This window comes from Triticum urartu, chromosome 1, assembly GCF_003073215.2.
Source record: "Triticum urartu cultivar G1812 chromosome 1, Tu2.1, whole genome shotgun sequence".
Classification (NCBI taxonomy): domain Eukaryota; kingdom Viridiplantae; phylum Streptophyta; class Magnoliopsida; order Poales; family Poaceae; genus Triticum; species Triticum urartu.
This window is the reverse complement of record NC_053022.1, coordinates 394,000,582-394,021,390: the sequence shown is the minus strand read 5'-3', so window position 1 is coordinate 394,021,390 and position 20,809 is coordinate 394,000,582. Positions and strand designations below refer to the sequence as shown.

General features: G+C 45.5%; 2 protein-coding genes across 2 annotated transcripts; one reads left to right on the top strand and one right to left on the bottom strand.

Moving 5' to 3' along the window:
- The first annotated feature begins 1,864 nt into the window (after window positions 1–1,864).
- LOC125514388 (protein DEHYDRATION-INDUCED 19 homolog 2) lies at window positions 1,865–6,164 on the top strand. The gene is made up of 5 exons (XM_048679703.1): window positions 1,865–2,133; window positions 2,216–2,373; window positions 4,537–4,614; window positions 4,751–5,019; window positions 5,616–6,164. The coding sequence occupies exons 1-5, from the start codon at window positions 2,052–2,054 to the stop codon at window positions 5,719–5,721; spliced, it is 693 nt and encodes a 230-aa protein (XP_048535660.1). The 5' UTR covers window positions 1,865–2,051; the 3' UTR covers window positions 5,722–6,164.
- A 1,548-nt stretch (window positions 6,165–7,712) lies between these two features.
- Window positions 7,713–8,491, bottom strand: LOC125514385 (ubiquitin-like). The gene is made up of 3 exons (XM_048679700.1): window positions 8,266–8,491; window positions 7,911–8,118; window positions 7,713–7,825 (listed from the first exon to the last, which is right to left on the bottom strand). Exons 1-3 carry the CDS (start codon window positions 8,366–8,368, stop codon window positions 7,717–7,719), a joined length of 420 nt encoding a protein of 139 aa, XP_048535657.1. The 5' UTR covers window positions 8,369–8,491; the 3' UTR covers window positions 7,713–7,716.
- Between the last annotated feature and the right edge of the window lie 12,318 nt (window positions 8,492–20,809).

Genomic DNA, 20,809 nt, shown 5'->3' with positions numbered 1-20,809 from the left:
TTCATATGCAATTGTTTTACATTCCGCTGCTATACTCTTAGAATTGCATGTGTAGGTTGTTTTCTTGACTTGTGCTGAGTTGCTAAAATCTGCCAAGAATTAAAATTGGGAAAAGGCTAGATTTTTATTTGGTCAAGTAGTCTAATCACCCCCCTCTAGACATACTTTCGATCCTACAGTATTGTATTATTGTCATCGAGGATAAAAAGATGGGGTTTACATCATATTGCTTGAGTTTATTCCTCTACATCATGTCATCTTACTTAAAGCGTTACTCTGTTCTTCATGAACTTAGTACTCTAGATGTAGGCAGGAGTCAGTCGATGTGTGGAGTAATAGTAGTAGATGCAGGCAGGAGTCGGTCTATTTGACACGGACATGATGCCTATATTTCATAATCATTGCCTTGGACATCGTCATAACTTTGCGCTTTTCTATCAATTGCTCGACAGTAATTTGTTCACCCACCGTATTATTGGCTATCTTGAGAGAAGTCTCTAGTGAAACATATGGCCCCTAGATCTATTTTCCATCATATAAGTTTCCAATCTACTATTTTGTAATCTTTTACTTTCCGATCTATAAACCAAAAAACCTCAAAAACATTTACTTTATCTTTTGTTTAGTTTTATCTATCTTTATCGGGTCTCACTTTTGCAAGTGACCTTGAAGGGATTGACAACCCCTTTATCGCGTTGGATGCAAAGTGTTTGATTGTTTGTGCAGGTATTGGTGATTTGTGCGTTGTCTCCTATTGGATTGATACCTTGGTTCTCTAACCGAGGAAAATACTTATCTCTACTTTGCTGCATCACCCTTTCCTCTTCAAGGGAAAAACCAACGCAAACTCAAGAAGTAGCACGCGACTTCATTGGTCTGTGTAGCAAGGGAGTGAGGTCGTGGGAACGGGCGGTTCCGCGTGGTCCGCTCGATTTCGAGAGACCGCTTGGGATGAATAATCAGGGAATATGCCATTCCCTTGAATCGGTTGGTTCCGGTTCCTTCGACGATCCAAACGAGGAATGGGCTTCGGGAAGGACCCAACCCGTGCCGTTCCACTTGATGACAGAAACCAAACACACCCTTAATTGGCATACCGGAGATTGGCGCAAACCCCAGACTTTCTCATCATAAGACTGTTACTTTGCACTCTATTTTGTGACTTCAAGGCATCTTCTGAGCTTTAGTTTGTCAGGGTCTAACACAAAGGCCGGGGACATCGGCGGCAACAAGCGTGTGGCATCGGGGGATCGAGAAACATGCAAGATGGAACATGGGAATTGGGCATCCGTGCAAGTTCATGAGATGGTTTAGGTAGACTCTGGCAACTGGGCTGGCAAGGCGTCCCGGCCCTGTGATAAGTAAGGCTTGGTTCGAATTTTCCCATGTCTGGCTAAGTCGGTTTGACTCGGGTTGATTCAACCCTTGCCGGTTGTTGGTGCCATCCGTCACCGTTTGAAGCTTCTTCTGTCTTCTGTATCTAGTCACTTCTTCTTGCTCCTTCACAACCCCAATCCTTTTTGTTGGGTTGCATGTACGTGAATGTATATATTTATACTATATTTTTCTAGAAAAGTCAAAAAACTGTGTTTTTAATCTGGTTTTAACCGAGAAAATAGAATCAGGAAATACTTCTCAAATCGCTAGAAATTCCGATTTCCCACATTTGTAACCCTAAGCCCCCTTGCTACGCTGCAACCATTTCGCAGCACCAACCATCAGTGACAGAATCTCACCAAAAATACCACCGCTGACAGCGAGGCCCCACCGTGCAGTTACCAGTGGCTCACCGTAGACCAGGTGCAGGCAGCCACCAACTACCACCCTCCCCCCACCTTTCCGTCCCATAATTCATTCCAATCACTCACACGCACCGACCCACACCGGAGCAAACGGCCAACAAACACCGCACGCTCGCTCGCGCGCACACCGAAGCAGTGGAAAGAGAGGAGCGGACAGAAAAGCCTGGAAAGCCAAAAAAGAATTCACCAGCACAAAGGGGAAAGGAGAGAGAGAGGCGAGGCGAGGCTAGGGTTTCGTCCAATTCCGCCATGGATTCCGGTGACGCGTGGGGCCGCTCCTCCTCCACCTCCTCCTCCGCCGCCGCCGCGAGGCGCCTGCAGTCCCGCTACGGTACGATCGATCGATCGGCTGATTTCGCCTTTTTAATTCGACGTTGGGGCTGATGCGTGATTTCGCTGTGGTCGCACGTCAGATCTGTACATGGGGTTCGACGACGCGGACGCCGGCGGGGACGAGGTGGAGGCGCGCGGGGCGGAGGCCTACAACTGCCCCTTTTGCGGCGAGGACTTCGACTTCGTCGGGCTCTGCTGCCACATCGACGACGAGCACGCCGTCGAGGCCAAGAGCGGGGTATGTCGCCTCGCCCTTTCTGATGATTCGCTTGGTCGGGTCCCGTTTGAGCCCTTGAGATAATTTTAGCCGAAATGGGACATTTTACGCCAAGTATTGTTAGGATGCGTCACGCTTGAGGACGGAAATGTTGATAATGGTGCAATTAAGGAACCCATACGTTTTAGTGGTTCGGAAAATCCATTGTTCTTGTAATTTTGATATGGAATAGGTTTACTGCTTTGTAGATTGCTGAAAAGATGAGATTCTTGAATGTTCTGCTGGAGAATTCTTGTTTTTCTGTGGTAGTTCGGGTTGGAAATGTAGAAATCAAGTTCCCTTTTGGGTGGCTGCGTTGGAACACTTTAGGAACCTGCTCCCTTGACAGAGAGTTTCTTTATGGTGTCGCTGGTTGGAATTGCGGGATGTGGTTGGCCTCTGGCGTTCCTACAGGAGTCTTTATGGCTCTTGGGAATTTTTCCTTTGGTCAGTTTGGTTTTGGAATGTAGTTCCCTTGGGTTGTAGGAGTATTAGGTATTGTTGGTTCTCGAGTTGAGTTATGCAACTAGCTGAAACAGTTTTGTGTTATGGCTGGCCAATAAGATTGTCAGTACACAGTGGAGAATATGCTCAAAGCTTAATACACTAATCCGAATCGAAGAAATAAACATCAAATGTAGGTTTGTTGAATTTAAATTTTATCATCAAATAATCATGACATCACCGAAATTCCTCACTTTCTCCTAATATTAGCAATGAAAGTGTGAAGTGGTAACTTCTCAACAACAACCATCAACTTTGGTAAAATTCTTACCATATAGCTGACTCGGTCTCAAATATAAGGCGTGCCGTTTTTTGAGATATATCTTTGACTAATCAGTTATTATTTTTGGATTAACTTATACGAAATCGGTATTATTCAAAAGTTCATTTCAACATGATTCCAACAATCTCATTTTTGAATCACACAATCCACATATGGTTGACCAATTAGATTCTTGATCAAAGATAATCTTGAGAAACATGTGCTATATTTTAGGACCGAAGAAGTATCTCAGCTAGTCAAATATATTTACTAATACTGAATTTGGAAAGAAAAGAAGTTGCTTGAATCAAGAAAATCTCGTATAGCTACAGGCCACTGCTCGCCTCCCCTGCTACACGGCCTCTGGATGCCAACGTGTTGTGCGGCACGCGATGACGAGAGAGGGGTTCAACACAGGCTAGCTGTTGGGCGGGCCATAGGCACTAAGGCCCAAGCGCCGCTTGCATTGCCCAGAACTGTGTAGGCAATGCCACATGTATTAACATGATCTCTTTTGTGATTATCTCCCATGATTGCTTTGCTTATGCATATATGCCTTTTTCCTGGAAAAATCAGAGGCTAGGCTGTCGAAGCCCACCTGATAGATTCGCTACTGGCTATACAAGTTCCTTTTTAGAATTTCTCTTTACAAAATTTTAGTTTCCTGTTCTTAGTCTCGGGCCCTCTTAGGTGCCATGTATTATTCCTCTCTTCAGTTTGAGTAATTGTTTTTCTTGTTAAGAACTCAAGTTCTAAGCTCTCTGAATTGTAGAAGATCATCCTTCTCCTTCAAAGTAGGGCGTGCATTATTAAATATGTTATGTTGTTTGAGATATAGTTGCTAGGCTAGCTATGTTCGTTAGTTGAGAGTTTGGATACATGGTTCTTGCACATTTCATTGAGTAAAAGTTGTGTCACACTGATTAATTTGTGTGTGGTGCGGAGTAGAGTTATCTATAGAATAAAAAGAGTGGTACTTAACTTTTTATGGTTCGCGATTGCTACCTGGTTTTCTACATTGGGACTCACATTTACTGTTTAGGGACACTAGAGAGTTAAGTTTCTTGTTTTATTATTACACTTAGAATATAAATTAATGCGTGTTTTGCTGGGTTACCTTGAGTTTACTTGGACTGTAAGCCTAGAGAGAGTTAAACTAAAACGTACTCCCTCTGTCCTTCAAAAAACGTCTTATATTATGGGACAGAGGGAGTAGTTCATTTTTACCTGTATTAGGCATAATTGGCAGTTTAGTTTTCTTTTCTTGTAGGACTTCATTGTGACACCGTGCTCACCTTGTGTCCTTGCTTGTGTGAGCATAACTGTTTGATGAATTCAAATAATAAGCACTCATGGAATTTTATGAACTAACCTTTCAGGTATGCCCCATCTGTGCTACAAGGGTTGGGGTGGACTTGATAGGCCACTTGACAATGCAGCATGGAAGTTACTTCAAGATATCCTTTTTTTTATTCACACTGTACTGCTGCCAATGAGTACTAGTGACTTTACCATATTACAATGTGTCCTCTTCAGAATACATGGTTTCTATTGGAAGACAATTTATTCATTGCTTTCCTTAATGAAGAATACATGCAACGCAGGCGCAGAGTCCGAAAAGTATCTTCCGGGTCCCATTCTTTGCTGTCTTTGTTGAGAAAGGATTTAAGAGACGGCAGTTTGCAGTCCTTTCTTGGTGGATCATCCTATGTATCTAATCCTCCCGCTGCAGCCCCTGATCCATTTTTGCAATCTTTAATTTGTAGTTTGCCTGTGGCTGAACCATCGAAAGATTTTCGTTCCGACTCATCTGACAAAACATTTTTGCTAAATAAATTCCCAGATGAAAAGGTCGTAGAGAGGTATGTCACCTCAAGCTTTGTTCTTTCTGCCGCCTCACTCCGCTCCTTCTTTGCCACGATACTACTATCTCTGCTCAGTGGATGATAGATTTCCACATTCTACATTGTGCGCTGTCCTTGTGCATAGCCAGTACCGCTTTTTATGCCCTCTAAGCATGCATAAAATGGCAAAGCCTTGATGCCAATTAGTTTTTGTCATTGTTATCAATTGTATAGTACATTGTCTGTTATGGTTACGTGGTTACCTTTTTGACGTATTACTTGTCCCTTTTACGCTGTTAGTATGAGCATGATTTATTCTTTAATCTGCTTGGCATCATTTGATTTTGAAGATATTTGTCCAAGAAAACACTAGCTTTAACTTAATCATGTGCCGTATATCATAATAGTCTACCCATCCGTATGTTTCATACTGATGATTAATGTTATGTGCCTTATGGTTTTTGATGATTTGTTGCTCATCAGAATTTTTAAATCATTTCTCAGTACCAAATGTAGGCAAGTTGTACCTTTTGAGTTTTGAAATGTATGTTTTGCTGTAGTTTAATAGTTCTTGTTATCAAATATTTGATTGAATGTCTGTGGTGAATTTACAGAGCTGAAACATCTCTGTCCGAGAAGGATCAGAAGGAGAGGGCTCAGAGGAGTGCATTTGCCCGTGGGCTTGTGCTTTCCACAATATTTGATGATGATACCATGTAAGGGAGATCGACTTTGATAGTGGTTGCATGACATAGTCCAGGGCGCTCAGCACAAGAGAATTTATCTAGAGCGCTGCAACCTTGTTCATGCAGCCACTGCCGCTCACAGGCGTTAACGACCAACCGGAGGTCCATCCAGTTATGAATGTATATGTATTTATGTATGCCTTGCCGAGAGCGCATCATGAGAATAGTGGAGGAAGGCCTTGTGTTGCAGCTTTCCACATGGAATAAATGGGGATACTATCCTTAGTGGCATTGTGCATATACAAAAGAGGGGCGAGCTACTCGTCATGTATTAGATTATATTCTGTTTCATCAATGTAATAAGTGTGTTGTAAACTCATCTCATCCTTAGTATGTGAGATTGCTTTGGTGCGTTCTGTATATATTCGATTGTGGTACATTTGACATTTGAGGAAAGGGAATGGAGTGACTTTAACATTTCTTGCTGTTTCAGATGTAAACTGAAATGAAATAGATTGGCCAATTAGTTTCTTATCTCTTGATGGTTAGTACATCTCATACTCATTCACCGCTTGGTTTCACGTGTTGGGTCTCCACCTGATAGCAAACTTGATAGATAGCATGCCAATCGAAGCTGTATATCTAATTGCAGCTTCTCTGTTATATATGCACCGGAACGAAATTCAGAGACTCGGCGACGAAGCTGTACATCTAACTGCAACTTCTCTGCTGTAGATTGAAACCTTACCTAGAAAAGCTGAACCTGATATTTACTAAAAGGGACGTGTTCACTACCAGGTCTATGCACCAGATGGAGAATGATGTGCATGGGGGCTAACTTTCAGTGGATTTGGAGGGCAAAAAATCCTTTGAAAATTCAAAAATTTCTTTGGCAGCCCTTTCAAAATGCTATACCTATTAGGTATGTGATGCAAAAGAAAAATGGCCTGGCAATAATGTTTGTTCGTTTTGTGATCACCATGAGTCGGTGCAACACCTTTTCTCCCATGCCCTGTAGCCATGTCCTAACAATGTGCGGCAATTCTATGCTTGGTGTTATGTTTACTTTCCAGTGGGAGCCATCTGCTGGGCCATTGGCTAGCTCGTGATAAGGCAAACCTTTTGAGAAGAAACTAAACAATCTCCCTTCGACATTGTGTGTTCTGTTTGGTCCCTTTTATTGTGGGTTTCCTGATAATGCATCCAACTCAATTCTTCTTTTCCTTCAGAGCTGTCCGTAACTTTGTATTTTCGTTATGCAAGTAAATGGAAAGGGGGTACCCGCACAAAATCTTGGATTGATATTTGTGCTGAGGTTTGGACCTGGCACATCCATTTAATTTCCCAATTGTTGCAACATGTCATTCGCCATTCTGTTTCTTTTTTTTTTTGCATTCTTTGGATTGTTTACCACATGTGTCACGTGGTTAATATGTCATTCACCGTTCAGGTTAATATGCCAGCTGCTGCTACATGGAGCAATGCTACGGGTAACAAGGCCCACCTTGTCTTGCTGATCTTGAGCCTTCTGCTGCTGTAATTCTATTCCCCTAGTCTCCTAGAATAATAAAAAAAACTGTTTTGCTAAAGCACATCTAGATTCTATGTCACTTGATTTTATACGGAGATTGGTGCGGGTGTTTTTTTCTTTGTTTTTATGCTTGATTGAGTCACCTAGATATGCAATAACTAGGGCACCATAGACATACATTCATGATCTCCCCGCATAAAAGAAAAGAAAAAGAAAAACCAACAGAATATGTGGGTAATACATGCATGCATGCATCGTCGACTCTGAAGTAATCATTGCATGGCTTGGAACTTCACACCCGCACCAATCATGAAATTAGTACTAGTGATATCATGAAAACAACTTGATAAACCAAACCAAACAATCTTTGATTGAGTCACCTAGAACATAGCACCGCTTTATTCAAAATCATGAAAACAACTTGATAAACCGAACCAAACAATCTATTCAGCGATGGTCCTTCCCCTCTTGCTTATCCCTCCCGTCCCGATTCGATCTTCAGTTGGAAAGCTTGTTGACGAACCTCTTCTTGGGCCTGATCTGGTTGCTGTGGCCGCACTTCTTCTTACGGCAGTTGGTGGACCTCAGGGGAAGCCGAGCGTAGCACCTGTGCCACACCACCACAGGTTAACAACAAAGATTCGGTCGATCATATGAACTCATGCATGCATGGGGTATATATGTACACGTACTTGCGGCAGACCATCTTCTTCTCGTTGTACTTGAGCGCCAGCTGCAGGAGATTGGGCTCCACGTTTAGGTAGCCTCCCCTGGTACCGCCGCGGAGGCGGAGCACCAGGTGCAGCGTCGACTCCTTCTGGATGTTGTAGTCGGCCAGGGTGCGCCCCTCCTCCAGCTGCTTCCCCGCGAAGATGAGCCGCTGCTGGTCCGGAGGGATCCCTGCAACAACCAACCAACAGTTTAGCATTAGCAATTTAGCATCGTCGATGTCGCCAACAGCCCAACACAGTGCGTACGGCAAGGCGGCCGCCGGCGAGCAGACGATCTCGAGCCAAGAAGATGAGATCAGTCGACGGCGGTGCGTACCTTCCTTGTCCTGAATCTTGGCCTTGACGTTGTCGATGGTGTCGCTGCTCTCGACCTCGAGCGTGATCGTCTTCCCGGTCAGGGTCTTGACGAAGATCTGCATCTTGGCGGGCTGAACGATCAACCGCTCCCTCGCTTCAGTTGTTTGATCGTCGTGGGGTAATGGGGTGGTGGTCGTCGTGGGCCGATCGCATTCTCGATCTCAGGTAAGGAAACCCGCTCGCTACGAAAGTAACCAACCCCAACGGGACATCTCCGACGTGGAGCGTAATTTTCGCGTGGGGTAAATGGAAACCGTAACCACGTTTATTTTTTATTCTTTTGAAATGCGAACCAACATGTTGCAACTTCACCTTTGGAGGATGAGCGCACAGTCGACCATGAATGCACCGAGCTCACCCGTCTCAAAGACGAGAACAACAGTTGTTCGATGAGCTCGAGGCGCTTCTAGAGGAGGAGGATGTCCCGCAAGTGCACATGGGTGGTTGAAGCACTCTCGTTAAAGTACAATCCTAGTTTAATATCATTCCCAACCAAATGTAGGGGAGGTGTCACAAGTCTTGTATGTGAGCTGACTATTTTGGTGTCTGCAAGAATTATGATGAGGATCACAAGTAATTGAGGGGTGAAATAATTTTTCTAAGACTAAGGCAGCGAATAAAGGACACAAAACAAAATAAATGTTGGTTTGTCTGCAATGGAGAAGTTAGACGCGAAGAGGTTGGCCGTGTAGGTCTTCGGACTGGGTCCTTAAATTAGACAACAAGCATATACTCGCCACACATAAACAACATAGTAATTAATCATCGAAGTAATCTCACAAATATCAACATATGGATTAGCCGATTAGGCACGAATAAATATCACTAATCCCATACATTTCCCACGCCTTGGGGAATTACTTGCGCATAAGAGAAGGATAACCACCGGACAACGAGATTATGCAAAGGAAAACCATCTCAATAATATCATAGATCGCATGTTGAATGATTAAACCAATCTCAATCTCTGGACCAAAGTTAGAATAGAGTTTACAAACCATAGCCTTACAAGTTGGAATCTCTCTCTACGACGATGTTATCGTTGGTGCAGAGGGAGCCGGAACATATCTAAGTGAAGCAATTCTCCTCCGGATCTCTCCTGTCTGCTCTAGTCGCGGTTCATGGTTGTCTTGTTGTTCTTCTCTATATGCCGTAAACAAAAAAAAATGCTCGTATAAGTGAGGGGGAGGCAGCGCTGCCTGGTACGAGGAGCGGTACAAGTGGCGATGCTCGTATCACACGCCGTCTTCTTCTCTGGATGTGCCAAATGAAGATCTTACCGATTGGAAACTTTATAAATCCTCTACTCTACTATCCAAATATATCTCCAAATCCTTCTAAAAGTCTTTGTTCATGAAAAACAAGGAAACAAGGCTTCTCTACTTTTGACAAATAATCGTTAGTGAAAAGGCAAAACCGACGAAACCCATGGTTAATCTGAGCAAAATACACTTGGAAAACTGTCATAAAATGGGAGGACAATGATGAGATGTTGTGGAGTTGGCCCATCACCAATGGCATAAGACTGGTCCCTCTGGGGGGGGGGGGGGGGGGGGGGGGGGGTGATGCCCTTCTCATCCTTAGACTCGGACTTCGACAACTATCTTAAGTGCAAGGATGAGTAGCAGTGGCGGAGCTTGACTAGGTTCTTTGGGTGGAGGTGGGGGGCGGGGAGGACGCAAATAGAATATATGAGCTAGTGCGGGGGCCAAACACATAAAATTTCATCTAAGCTCTCTCTCTAAAACATTTATGCCTGCATGTGCCAATCCTCGGGGCCACACCCCCCTAGCCATGCACTAAGCTTTGCCATTGATGAGTAGAGACCATGCGTTGTGTTTGCAGCAGTACGCCGACATCCTGATCTTTGGCCCACCGCCTCTTGCGAGACAAGTGACTATATGCCGCATTATGATTCTCATTGAGGGGGGTTGGGAGTGTGTTTTGGCCCCAGGTAGACGTGCCCTCAGCCGAGTGGCCTCGGACGTAACTTGTGTTCAAAGACTTGATGGTTCACGGGCTTATACAATTCACACCAGGTAGTGGTTTGTAGTTCTTATATGTTTTAAGTCGATGGTAGGTCTAGTATGATGTCAATTTGGTCTATGGCGTAGTAGGCTTGAACTGTTAGTTGTGGTATGTAAGATGCTAACGTCGTGAAAGTACCTAGTTTAAACATGTGTGTTCAAATGAGCCTGTATGCAAAAATGTTTGATTTTTAAGGGATTAAGTTTCAGAGGGTATGCTAGGTGAAAAAATGTTTAATCCTTTAAAAAATATAAAAAAATAGGATAGGAGGAGGAAGGTTTTGCACTTTTAAGATAAGGGTTCTGCTATACATGTCCTAAAAGGAATCTCTTCGAAGATAGCACTAGAGTGGTGAAGTATTACCATATCGTAAGGTAGAAGGTTTACTACCACAACGATGATGTGCATGTCGTATAGTGTCGGTTATAAATTATAACGTGTCTAATTTTTGAAAAAAAATATAGCAACGGAGATTTTTTTAGGACAAATACAATAGTATCATTCTTACATGCTAAGGGCGTCTACAACGCGGACGCTTAGCACAGACGCCATGACGAACAAATATCACTAATCCCATACATTTCCCACGCCTTGGGAATTACTCGCGCATGAGAGAAGGATAACAACCGGACAACGAGATTATGCAAAGGGAAACCATCTCAATAATATCATAGGTCGCATGTTGAATGATTAAACCAATCTCAATCTCTGGACCAAAGTTAGAAAAGAGTTTACAAACCGTAGCCTTACAAGTTGGAATCTCTCTCTACGACGATGTTATCATTGGTGCACAGGGAGCCGGAACATATCTAAGTGAAGCAATTCTCCTCCAGATCTCTCCTGTCTGCTCTAGTCGCGGTTCATGGTTGTCTTGTTGTTCTTCTCTGTATGTCGTCAACACAAAAATTGCTTGTATAGGTGAGGGGAAGGCAGCCCTGCCTGGTACAGGAGCGGTACAAGTGGCGATGCTCGTACCACACGTCGTCTTCTTCTCTGAATGTGCCAAATGAAGATCTTTCCAATTGGAAACTTTATAAATCCCCTACTCTATTATCCAAATATATCTCCAAATCCTTCTAAAAGTCTTTGTTCATGAAAAACAAGGAAACAAGGTTCCTCTGTTTTTAACAAATAACCGTCAGTGAAAAGGCAAACCAACGAAACCCATGGTTAATTAATCTGAGCAAAACACACTTGAAAACCGTCATAAAATGGGAGGACAGTGATGAGATGTTGTGGAGTCGGCCCATCACCAGTGACATAAGACTGCTCCCTCCAGTGTGGGGGGGGGGGGGGGGGGGTGGGGTGGTGATGCCCTTCTCATCCTCATACTCAGACTTTGACAACTATCCTACGTGCAAGGATGACTAGCAGTGGCGGAGCTTGACCAGGTTCTTTGGGTGGGTGTGGGGGGGGGGGCGGGGCGCAAATAGAATATATGAGCTAGTGGGGGGCCAAACACATAAAATTTCATCTAAGCTCTCTCTCTAAAACATTTATGCCTGCATGTGTCAATCCTGGGGGCCACAGCCGCCTAGCCATGCACTAAGCTTCGCCATTGATGAGTAGAGACCATGCGTTGTGTTTGCAACAGTACGCTGACATCCTGATCTTTGGTTGTAACACCCTGGATATGATTTTCCCAATATGTACTCCAACTCTTGTCGTTTCCGGCCTTAAGTTATTTTATTTTCTCGGGTTCGGGTTTTTGTCTCCGTGTGTTGTTATCGTTGTCATGCATCTCATATCATATCATCATGTGCATTGCATTTGCATACGTGTTCATCTCATCCATTCGAGCATTTTCCCCGTTGTCCGTTTTGCATTCTGGCGCTTCGTTCTCTTCCGGTGGTCATTTCTACCTTTCTTTCGTGTGTGGGGATTAAACATTTCCGGATTGGACCGAGACTTGCCAAGCAGCCTTGGTTTACTACCGGTAGACCGCCTGTCAAGTTTCGTATCATTTGAACTTTGTTTGATGCTCCAACGGTTAACCGAGGGACCGAAAAGGCCTCGTGTGTGTTGCAGCCCAACACCCCTCCAAGTTGGCCCAAACCAACCAAAACCCTCTCCATCATCTAGAGCGTTCGATCACGATCGCGTGGCCGAAAACCGCACCTCATTTGGACTCTCCTAGCTCCTTCTATGCCTATATAAAGACCCCTCCGAAATTGCCCTTCTCCTTCCCCCGAAACCCTAGATCCATCCACCGCCGCCGCCGGACGTGTCCAGAGCGGACCGGACACATCCGCCCGCCGCCACCCGACCTACCGCGCGCCGCCACGTAAGCTCCCGCTGAGCCCCACTTCGCCGGATCCGCCGCGGGCCCGCAGGCCCATCCGCGGCCCCCTCCGCGCGCCACTGGGCCGCGCCTCCCGCGCCTCGCCCCGCCGCCTGGAAGCTCTCGCCGCCACCGCGGCTTCGCCCGCTCTCGCCGGCTGGCGCCACCGCGACCTGTAACACCCCGGATGTAACTTTCCCAATTTGTACTCCAACTCTTGCCGTTTCCGGCGTTAAGTTATTTTATTTTCTCGGGTTCGGGTTTTTGTCTCCATGTGTTGTTATCGTTGTCATGCATCTCATATCATGTCATCATGAGCATTGCATTTGCATACGTGTTCATCTCATGCATTCGAGCATTTTCCCCGTTGTCCGTTTTGCATTCCGGCGCTTTGTTCTCCTCCGGTGGTCATTTCTAGATTTCTTTCGTGTGTGGGGATTAAAAATTTCTGGATTGGACCGATACTTGCCAAGCGGCCTTGGTTTACTACCGTAGACCGCCTATCAAGTTTCGTATCATTTGGACTTCGTTTGATACTCCAACGGTTAACCGAGGAACCGAAAAGGCCTCGTATGTGTTGCAGCCCAACACCCCTCCAATTTGGCCCAAAACCCACCTAACTCTGCTCCATCATCAAGAGCGTTCGATCACGATCGCGTGGCCGAAAACTGCACCTCATTTGGACTCTCCTAGCTCCCTCTATGCCTATTTAAAGAACCCCTCCGAATCCGGATCTTCCTCTTCCCCGAAACCCTAAAAAATCGCCTCCGCGCGGCCGGACATTGTCCGCACCACGCCGGACACTCCGCCTCCGCCAACCGCCGCCTGCCACGTGGCAGATCGCCTCCACCGCCGCCCGCGGCCCGCCGGGCCCGAGGAAAGCCCCCGGGGCCTGGGTCTTCTCCGCCGCCACCCGACCTCCTCCTTCCTCCCGCGCCGCTCGCCGGATCCCCGCCGCCACTGCGCCGCCGCCCGCCATCGCCGCACGCCGCCGCCTCCGCCTCGGTCGCCGACCGGCCGCCGCCATCGTCCGCGGCCGCGCCGCCCTTGCCACCCCGACGCCGCACCCGCCGTCCCGTGCTTCGGCGAGAGCACGCCGGCGATCCCCATCGGCCTCCTCCGGCCGGCGAGCCCGCCAAGTCCGGCCATCCTCGACTTCCGTGCCGCTGCTACAGTGTTTTTCGCCGATCCAGATCTGGCCGTGAACAGTAACCCTAGGTTGATTTTTTTTCCACTAAGTCCTCGGATTTGCAGATCCAAGTGCTCCTGTTCATAGCCTCGTAACTTTGCATCCGTAGCTCTGATTCATGCATATAGCATATCAAAATGTTCATCTCAGAGAGTACATCATTTCATTCCATTGCATCATTTTCATTTGAGTTCATCTTGATGCCCGAAATGCTGTTAGAAGGAGGCTACTTGAGATATTTGTCAGATCTGTTGCTCCATTTAGCTTTTTGTCATTTTTGCCATGATTATTGTGTGCATGATATGCCCTAATGCTCTACATATGTTTTGTTAAGGGTTTTGTCATCTTTCTAGAGGTGCAACCCATGTATTTTTGTGATGTGTGTGGTGCCTAGTGCAAGCTTGCAAAGTGGTGCACTTGGTAATTTTGTTTTCAGGGACTTAGCATTTCCACTAAGTCCTTGAGCTGTTTATCTCATGTTGTCATATGTTCATATTGTTTCCTAGTGATCCGTGCCTCTTTTGAGGATGATCAGTAAGGGTGTTTTATTAATCTTGTAGTGCTCTATCCATCCATGTCTTTGTTTGCAATTATGGAGCACCCTAGCTTGAGTCAATCAAGCTCTACTTTTACTACTTTGTGAATCTGGGCAGATTGTCAACTTGTTTGCAATTTTGCCGATGATGTTGTAGTTGATCCGTGCATGCTATGCTATTGTTCTTGCCATGTCTAGCTTGCATTTTGTGTGTTCTTGATAGATGTATGCTTAGCTTATCATGACTTGTTTCGTAGTGAGTGCATCGAGCTCGTAAACATGCCTACTTGAGTTATGTTTCAGCATGTGCCAGTTTTCACCAAGTCTAAAAACTGATTATGCTTTTGCTATGTTCACGTGCTTGTTAGTAGATTTTCTGATCCCTTTTGGCTCAAGGTCACTAAGGGACTTTTGTTAAGCTATTTGAGTATCTCCATGCTATGTTTTACTTTGCCATGTTCAGGTCCTGTAGCATATTGTTTTGTTGCTCCGAAGAGTGCTACTTGGTCTAAAATTCCAAACAAGTGTTAATTTCACCAAGTCTGAGATCTGTTTACCATATGCATTTTTGCCATGCTTGTTTGAACCTGTTAATGGATGATTTAGCCGTAGCTCAGTGCTAGACTTTTGTTAAGCATCTTGTATGCATACTTGCCATGTATTTTGTTGTCATGTTTGGGTGCTGTAGCATGTTCATCTCATTGCATTTAGATGGCTACTTGCTGTAAATTGCAGACCGGTGTCATATTTGAATCGCTTGCCATTTCCAAATCGCAACTCCGATTCCGGCGTTCTTTATATCGTTTTCAAGTGATTTCATCTCATCTTTCTAGTGGAACACTTGGATTCCCAAGTTGAGGCCAGGTTCATGCTTTCCTTGTCAAATCTTGCATATGCATTTCGCATCGCATCCCGCATAGCATATCATCATTGCATCATATTGTTTGATCCTTGCACGTGGTTGATTGTATCCTTGTTGCTTGTTTGTCTTGTTTGGGTAGAGCCGGGAGACGAGTTCTCTAACAAGGAGCCCGTTGAGTATGCTTTTGAGGATCCAGTCAACTCTGACAGCTTTGCAGGCAAGATGATCATACCCTCGAAATCACTACTATCTTTGCTATGCTAGTTTGCTCGCTCTTTTGCTATGCCAATGCTACGATGCCTACCATTTGCTTTCAAGCCTCCCAAATTTCCATGTCAAACCTCTAACCCACCATGTCCTAGCAAACCGTTGATTGGCTATGTTACCGCTTTGCTCAGCCCCTCTTATAGCGTTGCTAGTTGCAGGTGAAGTTTGGAGGCCGTTCCTTGTTGGAACATTTATTTACTTGTTGGGATATCATTATATTGCCATGTTATTTTAATGCATCTATATACTTGGTAAAGGGTGGAAGGCACGACCTCTCGCCTAGTGCTTTGTTCCACTCTTGCCGCCCTAGTTTCCGTCATATCGGTGTTATGTTCCCGGATTTTGCGTTCCTTATGCGGTTGGGTTATAATGGGAACCCCTTGACAGTCCGCCTTGAATAAAACTCCTCCAGCAATGCCCAACCTTGGTTTTACCATTTGCCACCTAGCCTTTTCCCTTGGGTTTCGCGGACTCAACGGTCATCTTATTTTAACCCCCCCGGGCCAGTGCTCCTCTGAGTGTTGGTCCAACCTAGAGCACCGTGCGGGGCCGTCCCTTGGCAACTTGGGTTACGTTGGCTCCCGTACGCTTAGCTTATCCGGTGTGCCCTAAGAACGAGATATGTGCAGCTCCTATCGGGATTTGTCAGCACAGCGGGTGGTGTTGCTGGACTTGTTTTACCATTGTCGGAGTTGTCTTGAAGAACCGAGGTACCGAGTCTGATCGGAACGTCTCGGGAGGAGGTCTATTCCTTCGTTGACCGTGAGAGCTTGTCATGGGCTAAGTTGGGACTTCCCTGCAGGGATTTGAACTTTCGAAAGCCGTGCCCGCGGTTATGGGCAGATGGGAATTTGTTAATGTCCGGTTGTAGATAACTTGAACCTTAACTTAAATTAAAATGAATCAACCGAGTGTGTTACCGTGATGGCCTCTTCTCGGCGGAGTCCGGGAAGTGGACACGGTGTTGGAGTAATGTTTGCGCAGGTTGTCCTCTAGTTTCTCGCTCGCGCTTTGCCTCCTCTTCTCGCTCTCTTTTGCGAATAGGATAGCCACCATATATGCTAGTCGCTTGCTGTAGCTCCACATATATTTTTACCTTACCTTACCTATTAAGCTTAAATAGTCTTGATCGCGAGGGTGCGAGATTGCTGAGTCCCTGTGGCTCACAGATTACTATTACACCAGATGCAGGTCCAGATGATTCCGCTCCAGGTGATGCGCTTGAGCTCAAGTGGGAGTTCGACGAGGACTCTCAGTGATACTATGTTTCTTTTCCTGATGATCAGTAGTGGTGCCCAGTTGGGGGTGATCGGGACCGTTCGCATGTTGGGTTATCTTTTATTTTGGCACCGTAGTCGGGCCATGAGTGTTTGGATGATGTAATGTTATTTATATGCCTTGATTGATGTGGCGAGTGTAAGCCAACTATGTTATCCCTTTTCATTATCTATATTACATGGGATGTTTGTGATGATTGCTTGACTTGCGACATATGCCTTCAATGCGATTATGCCTCTAAGTTGCATCGAGGGTGTTATAAGTTGGTAATCAGAGCCTTCCCCGACCTTAGGAGCCCCATTGATTGATCGTTTTTAGCAGCCGAGTTGTGTCTAGAAAAATATTTTGAGTCATTTAGGAATTATATATCGGAGAGTTTAGGAATTCTTTTTACTTCCCAGTCTCCTCATCGCTCTGGTAAGGCATCCTGACGTAGAGTTTTGACTCTTCTCTTCTCAAATCTCACTAAATTTTTTTTAGGATCACGCGGGTATCTTGGAATCGTTCCGATGGTTTTATGATGAGAACATTGTCTTGGTACCTCCTGTCAGGGGTTTAGTGGAAGTGTCCCGGGGAGTTGAGCTCTGAGGTGTTTTCATCATAATTTTATCGTTGCAATTCTGGAATACCTGAGTTTAGTACGCCGACATCGAAAATCTCTTTTATGCAGTTCGTTGGTGAGATAATCTCTACGCCACCTAGTACTGGGGCGGGAGTTCGGGAGTATCGCCATAACTTGTATAACGGATGCTTTTCGAAGGTTGAGGTAGATGGTTTCCGAAGTTTTTCTCGGTTATGTGTTGAAGGATGGATACAGCTGGATGTAGTATTTGCTAGATTTGGGTGAGATACTATGCTTCCCCTGTATCCCCAACACCTGATTGCATAACCGGAAAGGTTCGGGAGTTTCATAGGTGGGAATTCTCGTAGCTCTAGTTTCTTCTTCCACGGATATTGGTGTGAGATTGGGATTTCTTACCGATTAGTCGTTCTTGAGCTGTACCTTGTTGATTTATTTCTCTACCTTAATTCTACGTGGCTTCTCAATTTATGGATATGTGACCATTTCAAGAGGAATGCATTCGTTCATTTTGTTCGGATGTGAAGACTATATGTTGCAATTTTCTTTCCGTTGGATTCAGCTTCAATACTTATCTGTCTATGTGCTAACGATGGTCAACCTCTTCAGGATGGCTCCCGCTAAGAGCACCAGTCAGAATCAGAATCAAGATCCGCCACCACCTCCACCTCCTCCGGAGGCATGGCAAGCTGTGATGGCCGCAACCAATGCAAACACACAGTTGATCATGCAAATTCTCCAAGAGCGCAATCAAGGCAACCAAAGGAATCAAGGCAACAATCAGAATCACTTTGCTACACTCAACCAGTTCCTTGCTAACGGGCCAAAGACTTTCAGCAATTGTGTTGAGGCAACCGATGCTGACGATTGGCTTGTGGATCTGTGCAAGCATTTCGAGTGCAGTAACATCAGGCCTGAGGACTTCGTCAAGTTCACTTCCTTCCAACTCAAAGATCAAGCTGCAGAATGGTTCCAGCAGTACAAGGATTCCAGAGGTGGACGTGTTATCACTTGGGATGAATTCCGTCAAGATTTCCGAGCTCATCACATTCCTCAGAGCGTGGTTGAAAGCAAGCGTGAGGAATTCCGCAACCTGAAGCAAGGCTCTTTGTCTGTCTATGACTACAACAAGTTGTTCCAGAAGCTCGCCCGCTTTGCCAAGCAGGACGTCCCTGATGAGAAGAGCATGATATACCAGTTCAGGGGTGGTCTCAGAGAAGAAATTCAGCTCGCTCTTGTTCTTTTTGAGCCCTTGAGGTACGATGAGTTCTACAACATGGCACTGAAGCAAGAGGCCGCTCAGTTGAGGTGTGATGCTTCCAAGAAGCGAGTCAGAGATGTTACTTCTTCTTCCTCTACTCAAGTGGCCAAGAAGCAGAAGTATTGGCTTCCTCCTCCTCCGTTCCATCAGCCGTATCAGCAGAAGAGCAAAGGTGGCAGTGGTTCTTCCCACCCACCCAACCCTGGCTTTCAGAACAAGACTTCATCTCAAGCTCCAAGATCGAGTGCTCCGTACCACCGTCCGCTTTCAGAGGTCACGTGCAACAAGTGCCAACAGAAGGGTCACTATGCCAACAAGTGTCTCAACCAGAGGCGTCTTCCTCCTCCTCCTCCTGTGAGATCGGCAAGTACAGCTATGGTCAAGCATAACCCCAAGCACGCTAAGGTCAACTTGCTGAATACAGCTCAGGCAGAGGATTCATCAGATGTGATTATGGGTAACTTTCCAGTTAACTCTTTTCCCGCAAAAGTTCTTTTTGACACTGGTGCATCGCATTGTTTCATGTCAAGATCATTTGTTTCCAAGCATGACTTTGTTTCGCAAATGTTGGGTAAACCTATGGGAGTGGTTTCTCCGACTAAGTCTATGAGGGCTACTTCAATAGTCCCGGATATTTCTATCATGATGGGTGATTTCAAGTTTCTGGCTTCTCCAATGGTTCTTGGTAACTCGTATATTGATCTTATTCTCGGAATGGATTGGCTTTCTAAGCACAAGGCTCAACTTGATTGTGCAGCCAGGCAGATTCAATTGACTCATTCGTCTGAGGATGTAATTGTCTTTGCCGCTAATGATGATACAATCCGTCTGTTTTCTCTCAATGAGAAGGGTGAACTCGATGCCATCTCACAAATTCCAGTCGTTTGCGAATATCAAGACGTCTTTCCAGAAGAGCTCCCAGGAATGCCTCCGCACCGGCCAGTTGAATTCGTCATTGATCTTGAGCCCGGCACGGAACCTGTGTGCAAGCATCCTTACAAGCTCGGACCTGAAGAGTTGAAGGAGCTGAAGAAGCAACTCAATATTCAAGAGAAAATGGGTCTCATCCGGCCTAGTTCTTCTCCATGGGGTTGTGGTGTTCTTTTTGTGAAGAAGAAGGATGGAACAGACCGACTTTGTGTTGATTACCGTCCATTGAACAAGAAGACCATCAAGAACAAATACCCACTTCCCAACATCAATGAGCTGTTCGAACAACTCAAAGGTGCTCAAGTATTCTCCAAGCTTGATCTCTGTATGGGTTATCATCAGATTCGAATCCGTGAGTAAGATATTCCCAAGACGGCTTTCAGGACAAGCTTTGGTTCATATGAATACACTGTCATGTATTTTGGCCTCGTAAACGCTCCTCCGACGTTCTCTCGCATGATGAACTTCATCTTCAACGCCTACACCAATGACTTTGTTTTGGTCTATCTCGACGACATTCTGGTTTTCTCGAAGAACAAGGAAGATCATGCCAAGCACTTGCATTTGGTACTCGATAAGCTCAGAGAACATCAGTTCTACGCCAAGTTCTCCAAGTGCGAATTTTGGCTCGATGAGGTTCTTTATCTTGGTCATATCATCTTTGCCAAGGGCATTGCCGTGAATCCTAAGAAGGTGTCTGCAATTGTGAATTGGGAACCTCCTCAGAACGTGAAGCAACTCCGTAGCTTCCTCGGTCTCGCAAGCTACTGCCGAAGATTCGTTCAAAACTTTTCTAAGATCGCGAAGCCTCTCTCAAATCTCCTCCAGAAGCACGTCAAGTACGTTTGGTCTCCGGAGTGTGACATTGCTCTCAACACTTTGAAAGAGAAATTGATCACTGCTCCAGTTCTGACTCCGCCTGATGAATCCAAACCGTACGAGGTCTTTTGTGATGCCTCTCTCCAAGGTCTTGGCGCAGTATTGATGTAAGAGAAGAAAGTTGTTGCTTATACATCTCGCCAATTGAAGCCTAATGAGAAGAACTACCCCACTCATGATCTCTAGTTGGCGGTAGTTGTGCATGTTCTTTTGACTTGGAGACATCTTCTATTGGGAAGAAAAGTGGACATTTTCACTGATCACAAGAGTCTCAAGTACATCTTCACCCAGCCTAATCTCAATCTCAGGCAAACTCGATGGGTCGAAATGATTCAAGAGTATAATCCGAGTATCGAGTATACTCCAGGCAAGGCCAATGTGATTGCTGACGCATTGAGCAGAAAGGCTTATTG